General features: G+C 40.8%; 1 protein-coding gene across 1 annotated transcript; it reads left to right on the top strand.

Annotated features, from left to right (window-relative positions):
* foxa1 (forkhead box A1) lies at window positions 1-6,502 on the top strand. The gene is made up of 2 exons (XM_018688778.2): window positions 1-215; window positions 2,743-6,502. The coding sequence occupies exons 1-2, from the start codon at window positions 150-152 to the stop codon at window positions 3,895-3,897; spliced, it is 1,221 nt and encodes a 406-aa protein (XP_018544294.1). The 5' UTR covers window positions 1-149; the 3' UTR covers window positions 3,898-6,502.
* Window positions 6,503-13,252: the final 6,750 nt, after the last annotated feature.

Genomic DNA, 13,252 nt, shown 5'->3' with positions numbered 1-13,252 from the left:
CTCTGCCTTTTTCCGCTCAGCCTTGCTCGGCTCAGCTCGGAACGCTTACACCCGGACCAGGATTGACGCGCGCAGACCGGCGGGGGGACAGGACCAGGAGAGCGGGATCGGGACCTGCAGGATCCGTGTTCCGGCTGCGGGTTCCCGTCATGCTGGGCGCGGTGAAGATGGAAGGGCACGACGCTCCGGACTGGAGCGGATACTACAGCGAGGAGGTCGGTGAGCGCGCGACTGTCTGTCAGACCCGGGTCTGACCCGGGTCACACCGCTCCGGGTCAGGGTCCTGATAAATCTCAAACTGAACAGTTTCAACAGTTTAACTTCAGTCTAAGAGGCGCGAAAATACCCGAGTCAGAGGAAAGGCAAATGTCAAATTTACACGGCGGGAAAAGAAATGTCTTAATTAAATTAAATTGATAAATCTCAATTTATTATCAGCTGAAGATAAAAAGAGAAAAACTCTAGAATCAGAAAAGAGCGATTTATTTTCTAAATAATCGGCGACAAACGCTGATCACAACATTTATTCTGATTCACAGCGTTTAATTTTCTCTGATTAAAACAGGAAGTTAATCTGCGGCTGAAAGAAAAGAAAAATGATCAAACAGATGAACTGACCTCGGGTCTGTTTTCTGCTCTAAAATCAGGTGTTTTTCAAACGGAGTTTTGTATGAAAGATTATTTAACGTTCAGATTATTGATCACACGGGTTTTTAAAATAAAAAATGATGAGAAAATGATTGATAAATAGCAGCTGTTATTGATTTATAATCTGATCCGATTTCAACACAGAAAAACTGTAGACACGGATCTTTCTATTATTATTATTATTATTATTACTATTATTAATAATATTTAACCTGACAGTTCAACAGAATGAGTTAAAAAACAAAAAATGACTTCAAATAAAACTTGAATCAAATGTGATTTGATGATAATTGTATTTTTCTGTTCATGTTTTTACATTTTATTGTTTAAATATGAAACGTTTTATTTAATGTAACATGAGTTAAAAACACAGGATGAGTTTAATCTGAGGAAACGAGAGAAAAAAACAGTTTTCCCTTCAGTCTGGTTTCACATCAGCTGTCTGACAATTAAATATTTAAACATTAAATATAAAATATGAAGATTAAAGAGTTGAATCTGCTCTGAGTCTTTTATTTTAAAGGGAAATTATTTTATATGAAATAATTGCCTAAAGAGTAAAAACACATTAAAATGAACCAAACATGTTAAATCCACGAATTCATTTAGATCCTTTAAACTTAGCTTTAATATTTAACAACATCTCCGATAATTATAGAAAAACTCTTCAGATCATTTATAACAACTAAGACTTAAACACTTTGAAATGTTTTAAATTTAAATTTTACTCTTGATTCAATTCAATTTATCATTTAAAGAAAAGATGAATTTAAATGAAGGTGAGTTCTGTTACTGTGAGCACTTTATTAGGAACACCTGTAAACCTGCAGATCTTCAGTTAATGTTCATCAAACATCAGGAGAAATGTGACCTCAATGACTTTGACCTTTGACCCAGACGAGCTGGTCTGAGTTTTTCTGGGATTTTCACAACAGTTTTACTCAGGACCCAAAAACAAAAACCATCCAGTGAAACACCACGTTGATGACAGAGGTCAGAGGTCAGACTGATTGGAGCTACAGTTACTCAGATAACCACTCTGTATCACAAGAGTCAGAATAAACAACAGCTCCGGCCACGAGGTGGATGAACCACGTTCAGACCACGTCAGGTTCCCGTCAGGAACAGAAACCTGAGGCTCACCAGACATTAATGAAGACTGGAAACACGTAGTCTGGTCTGATGGATCTGGATTTCAGCAGATGATCAGAATCTGAATCGATGAATCCATGGTGGTGGTGTGATGCTGTGTGATGGTTTTAATACTAATCAGTCACGGTCTGAGGAAAGTTTCCGACATCTGGAGGAATCCAGAGCAAAGAGAGGAACTACCCAGAGTGGTCAGTCAGTGTTTATCATGTTATTGGTGAATATTAATGTGTTTTTACTTTTTAAAAACTGAAAGATGGAGGATTAATTCTTTTTATCTGTGATCATCAGTTTGTGTCTCTGATGTGTCAAATATGATCAACCAATCAATTAATCAATCAATCAGTGATCAGAAGCACTTCATCAATAAGTAAACACAGTAATAAATATAAATCTAAGTTTGATAACTCACTGTTAGCTGAGGCAGTGCTGTTAGTCCAGTTCAGTCTGGACCGGATCACCAGTCATTTCATACCTGCTGGAGTCTGTGTCATCAGAGGTCAGGGGTCAGAGGTCAAACCTGAAAGACAAACAAACATTAAACATTAACATCTATAATCATCAAACTGCAGAGATCACCAGACCAGACCTGGTTCTGGTCTGAGTTCAAGCTGGTTTTATTCTCACACAAGGACGTCCTGATGAACCTGGTCTAACTGGTTCTAATTGCAGATCTCTGCAGATTTACTCTCCAGTGGCCAGTGATGTGATGGGTTCTGGTCTAACTGGTTCTACCTTTAACTAAAATCTGGTCAAACTGGTTTGTTCCATCTCTAACTGGTTCTAACTGGTTCTGGTCTTTCTACAGGGGTACTCTCTGATGGGATGGGTTCTGATCTAAGTGGTTCTGGTTCCAAGGGGTTGGAATTCTGGCTTGATAGGTTCTGGTGCAGGTCTAATTGGTTCTGACTGAATTGTGTCTAACTGATCCTGGTCTCTCTGCAGGTGTACTCTCCGATGGCAGGTGGTGGGATGGGTTCTGGTCTTGGGATGGGTTCCATGTCTGGCTACATGTCCAGCGGTGGGACCACGTCAGGCTCCTTCAACATGTCGTACAGTGGGACCGGTCTGAGTCCTGCCCCGGTGGGGGGTATGGGCGGTTCGGCTCCAGCAGCCATGTCAGGTCTGGGCGGGGGTGTGGGCTCGATGGGTGGGGCTCTGAGCCCATCCAGTATGAGCTCGGTGTCGGCTCAGCAGGCCTCGATGGGCCTGAACCCGTACGGAGGCATGAGTCCCACTATGAGCCCTGGCATGGCATATGGCAGTGGTGGACTGAACCGAGCCCGCGACAACAAGGCGTTCAGACGGAGCTACCCGCATGCCAAACCACCATACTCCTACATCTCGCTCATCACCATGGCAATCCAACAGGCGCCCAGTAAGATGCTGACTCTGAGTGAGATCTACCAGTGGATCATGGACCTGTTCCCGTACTACCGGCAAAACCAGCAGCGCTGGCAGAATTCCATCCGACACTCACTGTCCTTCAACGACTGCTTCGTCAAGGTGTCGCGCTCGCCTGACAAACCAGGTAAGGGTTCGTACTGGACCCTGCACCCGGACTCTGGGAACATGTTTGAGAATGGCTGCTACCTGCGCCGCCAGAAGAGGTTCAAGTGCGAGAAGAAGATGTCGGTGAAATCAGATGGGAGGAAGGAGCAGGGGGGAGGAGGAGCGTCTCCTGCTGGGGATTCCATCAAACCTCCGGGACTGCTGGATTCCTCCCTGCCCTCCTCCAGCCAGGCGGCCTCACCTCCTGGTCTGGATCTGCGAGGAGGTGTTGGCGGGGCATCAGACCTGAAGGTGTCCGGTTCCCAGCTCCTGTCCTCCCTGTCGTTGCCCCCCCACTCCATGCCACACGAGTCCCAGCTGCACATCAAAGGAGACCCCCACTACTCCTTCAACCACCCGTTCTCCATCAACAATCTAATGTCGTCCTCAGAGCAGCAGCACAAACTGGACCTGAAGGCCTACGAGGCGCTGCAGTACTCCTCCTACAGCACTGGGGGGGCATCCGGCCTCGGGGGGAGGACCATGGAGCCTCTGGAGGCCTCCTACTACCAGGGGGTCTACCCCAGACCGCTCCTGAACACCTCATAGTACCCGCTGCACCTTCAGTTTGGACTCTCTGCATGCAGCCGTCCTAGACTTCCTGTCTGACTGTGATGATGCTGAACCGGGTCGACTCTGCTGCTGCTGGTCTGCTGGTTTCTGAACTTCTGCACTGTGACCAAACCAGGACACAAACAGACACGTTGACTCTCAGTTGATTAAACTGATCCCAGGTCTGTTCTCTCCTTTTACACACTGAGTCACAATCAGCTAATGTTTTTGAGATTCAGGATCCCAACCAGATACTGAGTTACTTTAAACCTCCTCCTCAGACCAGACCAGGATCATCAGTCAGTCCAGAATCCAGGAGCTCAGTGTTTCCTTTATGTTAGAGGTTCCTGACCTGTAGACCGTTTCATGTCTGATCTGTTGGTAGTTACCTGAAGGCCTCTTTATTAGACCGTGTCCGACACTGTAACATCACAGTGACCTCAGTTTGTGATTGGACAGCTGTGTGCAGGTGAGACAGTAGGCAGGGTCTAAACTTCTTTTCCCTCCACCTTCAGACTGGAGTCCAGATCATGCAGGAACAGGACCACAGTATAGAAACTGGTCTTCATGGTCAGGAGACTTTGTGTTGAGGTAACAGCTGATCACTGGTCAATAATCAATCATCCCTGTGTGTTGTCGTCATGGAGCCGCTCTTGTTTGATGAGTTTAGTTTTAAAGTCGCAGGCTGATGATTATTTAAAGAACCTGGTTTATTCCCTGAGTTTACAACAGAACTCAGAGCTGATTCACCTGCTGCCTTAAAGACCGAACCCAGGGAACAAAAGTCTCCCTCATTCAGAGACCTGATTGGCTGCAGGTCAGACAGGTGCAGATGTGACGAGTCTAGGTCAGTTTCTGGTTGGTCAGAGTCACTCTGTCAGGCAGAACTGAGTTTTACTGTTTCCAGTCTTTGTTCATCAGATTTTCCTGCGACCCCTCAGAGGGCCTGACTCCACATTTTGTGAACCACTGTGACTGTTTTCCTGTGTGAAGTTTGATTCAGTGGACTTGGGTTTTGTCTCCTGATGAGCTAAAAGGTCAAAGGTCACCTGGTGATGACGGTGACGTGGTTGCCGTGGTGACACTGACGAAGCTGCAGGTGTTTACAGATTATAATTAATATCTTTGATCAGAGACGTGACAAGGATTTATTTCTCCCACGGCCTCGTCTGCCTCTCGGCTGACCTCCTGAGGGGTCACGACCCTCAGAGTGAGAAACCCCTGCACAGATAGAAAGGCTTATTATTCAAAGGGTCAGTTCACCCAAATGAGTCAAACAGAGATTTCACCACCGCTCTGTTTGTTGTCGTTGGGCAGATTTCAGATCAGTTTCCCACCGTTTTAACCAGAGTCCAGTCTGTTTCTGTCAGATTAGATTACTGATTTCATGACAAACAAAAATCAGTAACCATATCTTCTGAATGAAGTCAACGTTTTTTTCAGGTGAATTTTTCTGTCTCAATATTTTGGTGAATGATTGATGATCAGTGACTGACAATCAGTTGTCCTGTGTCTCTTCAATTTAATTAACAAAATAAATCCTCAGCTCTGCAGTTTGAAATCATCAAGTCAATCAATAACAAATCAATTATTAATATATAATGTGTTGACCTCAGTGATCATCCTCTCTGATGTAAAACCTGTCCACAGGAAATGATCGGAGATTTATTCATCGGCCGCGCTGCTCAGATCTGAACTGGTCTGGACTTGTGTTCAGGAGTCAGACTTGAACCACTGTTTAACTTGCGGTCGGGTCTCCCTGAGCTTTCACTCACAGCTCATCTTCAGATCAACCTCACATTCATTTCTAATCTTTTCTTTTCTAATCTTTTTTTTTTTAATAAAATCTTTATTTTTATTTATTTCATTAATATTTTCTAAATTAGAAATGATGTGAGCTGCTTCTCTGCAGATAATGATTATTAATGATGATGATTATTATTAATTCATGCGTGGATCAAACATTTAGTTTGTTTAATAAAACAATACTCGACAGTAAAAAACATGGAGCAGAATCAGCTCACTGCTGATCAATGATCAATAACGCCTGATTATTACAATAATCTGATTTATCCCAGGTCCTGACTCTGAGTGAACACTGTGTATATTAAATATCACTACCACCAAGAAAAAAAACATTCATGAACAAAGGATGAAACTTATTGATTAGTCAACTGATCAATATCTGAGTCTGTTTGTTTGGTGACTGTGTGTAAAAGGAGAAACCACTTCCTATCTGTTTTCTGACTGTTGATGCGTCTGATGATAAAAATCCACTCTGTGTATTTAATCTCTTCTGTCTATCACTGATTATTGATTATTGATTATTATTACCATGTGCATGAATGAAGTGGGAGGTCGTCATCGTCGTCTTCTTCTCTGTTCTGGAGAAAAAATGAATGGACAGAGACGTCCTTCTCTCCACCTGGAGGAAGGAAAGAAGGGATGGAGATGGAGGGATAGAGAGACAGAAGAGAGTTAAAGCATTAACAGACAAACAGACCTCCACCATCCTCGTCCTCGTTGTGTTTCTTCGTCGTTGGTTTTTGACTCTGATGCATGTTCTTAACTTATTCTGTCATTTTCAAATAAAACAAAGAAACACTGGATATTCATCATTTATTGGTTGGTTATTGATAATTGATTGGTGTTTCCAGACAGATTTATGGATCCAAAGTTCAGTTTATATGTAATAATTTCAACCTTTTATAGAAAAGCTGTGAGTACTGCCATTATTACTGATCAATACATAATTAATTATTGGATAAGTTATTAAACATTAATGAGCTGAAAACAACAGTTTATGAATGAATCTGATATTTTAACAATGTGTTTTTAGAAAGAATTTCTAATGAACCAACAGCAAAAAATAATATTTAATCTGGAAAGCTAAACATTGATCAGTGATTGATTAATATATTATTGTTTTATTATTCTAATAATATGAACAAGTTGTTCTTGAACATTTTTGTTTCCAGAAACGTCCTGATGCACTAAAGAGATAAAATATAATGTGATCAATAAATTAAACTGAATATTGTTTATGAACCGTTTTTACAAAGAGTGAAACATTAGAACGTGGTCAGTTTTTACAACAACATTTTAACAAAGACATTGACAGAAATATTCAGTGAAATCTACTGAAAGTCGAGTTTTTCTGTTTGAGACTTAAACTGAAAACAAATAGTAATAATAATAATAATAATAATAATAATAATAATAATAATAATAATAATAATATCAAACTTTGCTGATCAGTGAGATTCTCGGTTTATTTCAGTCTATTTGTTTTTACTGTAAAACCTTGTATCTCCATCCCGGTAATAAAAAGTCAGATGTTTCGTGTTTCAGGATCAGAAAAACTTTTCAGTCATTTGAGGAAATTCTGCTTGTTCCTGGTCTCAGAGCAGCTTCATGTTTAAAGGTGGAGGTTTGTCCCTGATTTACCGAGGTTCCTGAACTCATCACATCTGAATCATTTCACAAAAAACTCAGTTTGAAGTTTTCTTTTCTGGTTGTTTTTTTTAATGAAATTATTGGTTTTGTTTATTTGTTGTTGTTTTTTAAATTTTAGTTCTCCTTTCTGTTTTTTATTGTCATGATTTTTTTTCTTGTCTCAGTTTTGTCTTCACGTTAAAGTCGGTTCTGTTTTTTTCCCTGTTGCTCTCTCTCTCTTCTTCTCTTTCTCTTCTTCTCTCTCTCTTTTCTCTATCTTCTTTTCTCTCTGTCTTCTTCTCTCTCTCTCCTCTTCTCTCTCTGTTCGCTCTCCTCTTTTCTTTCTCTTCTTATTTCCTTGGTGGTTTTCCTTCTCTCTCTGGTTCCGTCCAGGAGGACCGGTTTCCACACTGAGACCGGGTCTCCGTCAGTCTGGGACTCGGGTTGATCCGGCAGCCCTCGGCTTTGTGTCGGCCCTCCTCTCCCTCCTCCGACACGCTGGAAAACAAGCCGAACACGGTGCACCTCCTGCGGCCTCAAAGCGCCTCAAAGCGCCGCCGCTGTCGCCGGATTTCGAAGCCTTTGTGGGGCCGTAACCTCCGCCGCCGCTCCCTGAACCTGAACACATCCCGACAGATTTCACTTTGATCTGAAGCTGTTTCACTTGCTTTGGCCGCGGAGCCGCGAAATGTCTCTAATGAGCCTCTAATTATCCGCTAATTACCCGCCAACATGATCCAACACACGCCGACGGCCCGGAGACACCGACACGGAGCCGAGCGGAGCCGAGAAGAGGCGCGAGGCCGCTGGATGTTTGTAAATGATCCGCTGCTTCACACACACACACACACACACACACACACAAACACCGCAGGATAAACAAATTAAATCCACAAATAAAAATAAAAAATGATTGAAAGTTTCGAAATAAAATCAAACGCTCGTTGTTTCAAGATAAAAATCTTCCGGTTCCGGTTTCATTTAAACACAATTTAAATGTAAATAATAAAAACAAGATGTTACATTTTAAAATTTAAAAATTTTGGTTCATTAAAGTAAATGAGCCAATTATTTCAGTTTGTTTCCTGCTGATAAAATGACAAACTGATCGATTATTGGTTATTGGAGTGAGATGCCTTCACTGACCTTTGACAACAATAAACAAACTGCTGCTGCTGTGATGACATTTGATTTGTCGGATCAGCTGTTTCTGACCTTCAGAGGCTTTTATTGTGGAGGGTCAGAGACTGATCAGTTTGTAAAATAAAATAAAATAAAATCATATTTAGTTTTGTTTCTGATGAAAACTCACCTGCTTCCTGTGAAAACCTCGTATCTCCAAACTGAAGCTGGACTCTCTTCTCTACTGGAACCAGGATTTTACAAATACTCAGGTCAGAGTCTGCGTGCCCCCACAGACCACCAGGATCTGGATCGTCAGAAAAAACACATTAACAACCTGCACAGACCAGTCAATGAAATAATCTTTGGCAACAAGAAACGGATCTTAACGAAACAGGAACTGTAATAATAATAATAATAATAATAATAATAATAATAATAATAATGTGAATGAGATTATTTCAGTTTCATTTTTTCATTATTTCAGTCAAGATAAAAATAGAAATAATCTTTGAGGAAATCTGATTCTGAACCAACAAGATAAAGAAATCATCTGATCGAGATATAAATAAGATGAACAATAGATATATTATTTATAAACACAATAAAAATGAAATAAAATAAATATGGATCAAAGAAATGAAGTGGATCATCAGTGTGACCCTGGTTCTACAAACAGGATGAGTTAAATATCTTGAGATAAAAACCTCCAGTGAACAAGATAAAGAAAGAAATATCTCTGAGCTCAAACTGAAACCGGTTCATTTAACAGAAGTCGGAGTCGGTGTCCTCAGAGAGTCACATTTAACTTCATTTAACTTCCAGCGTCTCACATGTTAATGTTTGATTCAAAGAACAATCATCTACAGAAAGAAAGAGTCAGTGAGGCCTGATTATTAATGGAACAGATATTTAATGTAACATATTATTACTGTAACAGATTATTAATGGAACAGATTATTGATGTAACAGATTATTAATGGAACAGATTATTGATGTAACAGATTATTAATGGAACAGATTATTAATGTCTGAGAAGTGAATTAAATAAAATCAACATGTTTGAGTTTGAAGAAAATCCAGTAGCAGTTTATACTTTAATGTGGAGATACAAGGTTTTCACTGTCAGAGTTTTAGTTAAAAAACATGTTGTTCCTCTGAACCAGAACCATTTTCAACAGATTTTCTGTTTATATCTGAAAAAAACTTTTAATATTTTTCTGTCACATTTTCTTTGGACAGATTTATTTATTTAAATAAGATTATTAATTTGTATTTAAATGTTTGAATTCTTGTGAAATCAAATATTAGAAAATGAACCTGATCAATAACCAATATTGATCAAATCCCAATGATGAAATTAAACTCAGCATAAACTGAAACAGACGCTGAATGAATAAAATCTTTGTTATTTCAATGAAACAGTAAAGAACTGAATTAAGTGCAGCTCGTTTCTTTTCCTTCAGTCAAACCTCTGATTTTTATTTCACTGATTAAAACTGGATGTGAGATATAAACTCAGTCTAATCACTGGCAGTTTTCCCTCTGCCACCCAGTCTGCTGCTGTAATACGAGCCATATGTTCCCGGCGGGGCGGACCGGGGCCATGGGGCCCCGCGGCGGCTGTGGCGGCGGCCCCGCGGCCTCCGGCATCATTTCACTAAAGCCCTCGGCCTCTTTTCTCTCTGCTCGCACCTTATGGAGGAAAATGTCGGCCACAATGCGACAGTCCTCGGCCCCTTTCTTCCCCTCGCCTTTCATTCCCCCCACTAGAAAGACACGAACAGGGGCCCCGGGGCCACTAATGCCTTTTGATGGGGATTGGAATTAATTATCTCCAATAACACAATTGTGCTCGGCCAACGAAAAGAGCAAAGAAATCCCCTCCAGAATCAGAGAGGAGGAGAGGAAGGAGAAGAAAAGGAGAGAGGGAGGAGGGCGATCAAAGGAGGGAGAGAGAGGGTGAGAGACACCAGGACATAGAGAGAGAGAGAGCAGCTGCTTTTCCATTAAAAATGACAGGGAGGAAGTTTATTAGAGCTCTGTGAGGTGGTAATATGGCTGAGCCGGGAGGTTGGTGGTCCGGGGGGTCTGTGTGTGTGTGTGTGTCTGTGTGTCTGTGTGTGGGGGGGGGGGGGGGTGTTAATGGGCAGAGATTTGATGGTTGTTGTGGTCAGACTGGTTCAGAGCAGTGAAGAAGAACACACACACACACACACACACACACACACACACACACACACAGAACTATCACACACACAGAGACACAATGAAAGGACACACAGATGTACACTGCTGTATTCTGACCTGTGCGTCCCTACAGATGTAACTGTACCTATGGAGGTAACGCAGACTGTGGACAGCTGTGATTGGTTGGTTTGTTCTTGTCTTTTATGGTCAGATACGGAACCTGAACCTGGACCTGGACCTGGACCTGGACCGTACAACCTTACAGGTCTGAACCCTCCAACAGTCGTTTAGATTTGTGAGGACTGTCCTCACTGTGTAAGGTCTATATATGGTCCTCACAGAGACAGATGTACAAACTCAGGCACACACTGAGTGTGAGGTGGTTTTAGTTCAGTGTCTGTGGGCACAAACATCTGTCTACAAAACAGGTTACCTGGATGTAACTATGGTTCTGTGAATCCTCTCCTTCTGCAGACAGAGAGCATCATGGTCCTGGACTGATGAATGTGGACCAGCAGGTCCTGAGGACCAGTCTGAGACCAGTACAGGGACATCAGTGGTCCAGTGGAACACACCTGAAACACGGACGTTATGTATATATGTATGTGATCAGTAACACCTGCAATGTCAAACCTTCAAACTTTATTTATATGTTTACACACGTACAAACAGACGATTACCTGAAAATGTTTGTACAGGTGTGTTGGATCAGAGAGCTGACAGCCAATCAGAGAGCATCACTGTCTGTCACTGTCAAACACGTAAAAACAACTACACACAGAGAGGCAGAGCTCAGACTCTACTGAGACTCTACTGAGAGGTTTCACCTGCAGATCAGACTCTGCTTCAATAAGAGATCAATACCCCCCCCCCCCCCCCCCACACACACACACACACACCCAGGTGGCGTCAGAAGTTGAAGCTCCAACAAACTGAGTCTTTCTTCAGAACAAGCAGATTAACGGCTACAGGATTAAAACCAGGACACCCAAGTCGACCACGAGTGGTCCGCTGTAACCATGGTAACCAGTCCAGCAGGCGAGTGGGGGTTGATGTGTATATACTCTACACGTTACTGCTGTCACATGGTTCTGGATTCAACAGAAACATTTAATCTTTAATTAAAACCACTCCGATGTTGTTCTTCAAACTAAGCATTGTTTCGTTTTTATCAGTTGTGTTTTATTTTACATTCAAAAATCAATTTGAACCTTTAAACGTGATTTTCACCTCTGTCAAAGTTTTTACAAATTTTCTCGTATGAATAAAGTTTAGAGGCCTGAAGGTAAAAAAGTTAGAAAAATAAACAAATGTTTCCTGTACTGATTTGATTCTAATTACAGAGGAAATCAGAATTACCCCTCAGTAAACAGCTCCTTTTAAATCTAAATTAATACGCGTCAATTAATGATTTGTTAGTGGAAGTTCATTCTTCATCAATTTTTACTTATTTGTTTGTATGAAGACAAACTGTCCAGCTGATCAGCTGTGAAACGGCCAGATCAGTGTTTCCCCTATTTTCTCCCTAGGAAACTTTATTTAAAAATTATTAATTAATTATAAATTACACAATGACCCTCAGGGTGGGAATCTTCTTATTCTTCTCTACTCTCTTCTATGGTGTATTTATATTTTGTTTAAGTAAATGTATAAATATTTTGTTAACAAATCCAAAACATCATAAAGTTATACAACAATGAACTTTATTTTAACACGCCTGACAAACTCTAAATAATCAGTTTTCATTTAAAACTTTTTGATTTTAACATCTGAAAAAAAAAAAAAAAAAATACTGATTGGTCCTTTAACCATTAATTTTGATGCCCAGGCTGTTTTTGCCCTCAGGTGAATCTGACAGGCTGATTCCATTGATGCTCTGTGTTGATGTTTAGCTGTGGTCTTGGTGTGAACTCTTTTACTAGCTTTTTTATTTTTGTTGAATATTTTTAATGAAAGCAGCTGAACAGACGTGTTTAGTGGCCAATGAACCTTCCTCTGTTTCCTTTAAACTGACAGTTTGACTGAGTTATTCAAAGTTGTTAAAGTTGAATTTTAATTTGAAGTTTTTAGGGAACATGAAGTCAAAGCAGCTTCCTCACATTTGTCACAGCGATCCTGTGAAATTAATCTGAGCGGCGTTTCTGTTTAAAATAGGAGAGTTTAAGAGACGAACCTTAAATCAACAGACGAAGTAAAAGGCAGACTGATCTTCAATTAGAGACACGGAGGAGGATGAGGAGGAGGAGGGATCCTTCACCACAGAGACCCTGAAACGAGACATAAACTGGACTCAAACAGAAGATTCATAATATTCATGTTTCTGTAACACAGAGTAAAACATTAATAAATAAAACATTAATTATGTTGTAACAGAGTTAGATTTAGTTAACTGCAGAATCAGAGATTAAAACACATTTAACTCTTTCATTCTTTAATTTCTTACCGTAACAAAGCCGCATCATTCTCAGAAAAAAATCCAACAATACCTTCAGCACAAAAACAGTAATAAGGTCAGATTCAGTTTCATCATCAAATTCCACTCAGAAAACCAACATGAACCATCTGAGGGTTGGATTATTAATACAACTACAGACATGAAAACTGA

The sequence above is a fragment of the Lates calcarifer genome, unplaced genomic scaffold (assembly GCF_001640805.2).
Source record: "Lates calcarifer isolate ASB-BC8 unplaced genomic scaffold, TLL_Latcal_v3 _unitig_2006_quiver_642, whole genome shotgun sequence".
Taxonomy (NCBI): domain Eukaryota; kingdom Metazoa; phylum Chordata; class Actinopteri; family Centropomidae; genus Lates; species Lates calcarifer.
The sequence above is the reverse complement of the archived record's forward strand: the minus strand, read 5'-3'. Positions and strand labels throughout refer to the sequence as shown.

Bases quoted from the DNA above. Each gene is read 5' to 3' on its own strand.
- foxa1 (XM_018688778.2), top strand. From the start codon at position 150: ATGCTGGGCGCGGTGAAGATGGAAGGGCACGACGCTCCGGACTGGAGC. The intron at 216-2,742 runs GTCGGTGAGCGC...GTCTCTCTGCAG, and splicing joins GCGGATACTACAGCGAGGAG to GTGTACTCTCCGATGGCAGG.